Raw genomic sequence first — 1,958 nt, forward strand, 5'->3', positions numbered from 1 at the left:
ACGATGGGCCGCCCATGCGTGCGCACGAGCAGCAGCCCACGCAGCGAGGCCTGCGCGAGCTGCAAGCCCACGCAGCTCCCGCGCGCGCTGCGCGCGCTGTGCGCGCCGCCACGGCCTGCTGGACCTGGCCTTGCGCTGGGCCTGGCGTGGCTGTTTGTGCGGCGCGCTTGGCTTGCTGGGCGATGGCCTGGCTTCGTGCTGGGCCTCGTCCGGCAGGCCTCGTCCGATGCTTTATTCGTACGATACGCTTCCGATTAAATTTCCGATTCCGGAATTCATTTCCGATACGAACAATATTTAACATTTCCGATTCCGGAATTAATTTCCGTTTCGAACAAATATTTAATATTTCCGTTTCCGGAATTATTTTCCGATTCCGGTAATATTTCCGTTTCTGACAATATTTCCGTTTCCGGCAATATTTCCGATTCTGGTAATATTTCCATTTCCGATAATATTTTCCGATACGTACCATGTTTCCGTTTCCGGCAACATCTACGACTTGGATAATATTTATATTTCCGATACGATCCATATTTCCGTTTCCGGTAATATCATCGTTTCCGGAGTATTCATTTCTTGCCTTTGACGATCTCAGCTCCACTGAAACCAAGATCCGTCGGTTCCGAATATCCATAGATAGAGTATTTAATGCCATTAAATACTTGATCCGTTTACGTACTATTTGTGTGACCCTACGGGTTCAGTCAAGAGTAAGCTGTGGATTAATATCATTAATTCCACTTGAACTGAAGCGGCCTCTAGCTAGGCATTCAGCTCACTTGATCTCACTGAATTATTAACTTGTTAATTAATACTGAACCGCATTTATTAGACTTAACATAGAATGCATACTTGGACCAAGGGAATTATTTCCTTCAACGCTGCCTACGCTCCGGCTCGGACCTCTCCCCGGAAGAACTCGCCCCCGCGTCAGAACGGCGATGTCGTAGGGGCGAGTGCTGTGCTCTCTCTCTCTCGCGACGACCGTGTCCCCCGCCCGAGGGACCCGCGTCGTCGGCCCCAGCATGCCCAGTAGCCTTCTGCAAAAAGGGACAAAAAAGAGAGTGAATAACCGAAAGCCAAACCAAAGGTACAGATCAAAAGAGAGAGGGCACATTACCCGAGTAGAGTGGGGGCTCCTGCAAGAAAGTGCAGACCGAGCTCGAACCAACGCGGACTTCAACCGGTTGATCACTCCCACCATCGCATTGGCCGTACGGGCCGGAACCTAAAACAAGAATGTCAGTAAAAAAGAAAGAAAAAATATAAAGAAGAGTACACAAATGAAAGGTGCATACCGCCTCTACTCCCTCAGGGAGCGGAGCATGGAAAACCCGGTCTTCCGGGAAAGTCTCCACAATCTCGGATCCACTCTCTCCGATATACGAGATCCGAGCATCGGGAAGCACCCATCCCCCCAACAAAGGGTCAGGACCCTCCTGCACAAAACACAGTAGGCATAAACACATGGCCACGAACATGAAAACACTAAAAAAGAGAGGAGGCAACTTACAGCGCCAGGCTCCGGGAGACGAAGAGAATCCTGGATAAACTGGTAATAGCTAGCTCCCTCTACCACCAACTCTGTCGCCGGCACACCAGTCCTCGAGTGGACCCTCCACGACTCGCCTATCGAGCGAGTAGACAGCATGGTCGCAGGCGGAGGCCTGGGCACCGAAAAATTCCCGACCGTCTGCATACGTACCCGCTCTCCCAGATACCAGACAGGGTCCCGGCAGCCAACGAACAAGACCCGCATCTGGCTCAGGACATAACTCTCCCTGACCGAAGCATGGGTACCCCTAAAAGAGAGCCATGGGGTCCAAACCACCTGTTTTCGTACAAAACGCAGTCAGATCTCGCACATGAAAAAGAATGACGAAATACGAGATAGAGGATAAGATTCTGTACATGCTCAGGGTTCCCGTCCCGGATAAGATCCCACACAGTATCGG

General features: G+C 51.1%; 1 protein-coding gene across 1 annotated transcript; it reads right to left on the reverse strand.

The window, feature by feature from the left end:
* Window positions 1-1,019: 1,019 nt before the first annotated feature.
* LOC130463983 (uncharacterized) lies at window positions 1,020-1,667 on the reverse strand. The gene is made up of 2 exons (XM_056833305.1): window positions 1,517-1,667; window positions 1,020-1,442 (listed from the first exon to the last, which is right to left on the reverse strand). Exons 1-2 carry the CDS (start codon window positions 1,652-1,654, stop codon window positions 1,101-1,103), a joined length of 480 nt encoding a protein of 159 aa, XP_056689283.1. The 5' UTR covers window positions 1,655-1,667; the 3' UTR covers window positions 1,020-1,100.
* Between the last annotated feature and the right edge of the window lie 291 nt (window positions 1,668-1,958).

Source organism: Spinacia oleracea, chromosome 6 (genome assembly GCF_020520425.1).
Source record: "Spinacia oleracea cultivar Varoflay chromosome 6, BTI_SOV_V1, whole genome shotgun sequence".
Taxonomy (NCBI): domain Eukaryota; kingdom Viridiplantae; phylum Streptophyta; class Magnoliopsida; order Caryophyllales; family Amaranthaceae; genus Spinacia; species Spinacia oleracea.

Excerpts from the sequence above, each read along its gene's own strand:
- LOC130463983 (XM_056833305.1), bottom strand. The coding sequence starts at position 1,654 with ATGCTGTCTACTCGCTCGATAGGCGAGTCGTGGAGGGTCCACTCGAGG. Across the intron at positions 1,443-1,516 it reads GTCTCCCGGAGCCTGGCGCT|GAGGGTCCTGACCCTTTGTT; the intron begins GTAAGTTGCCTC and ends TGTTTTGTGCAG.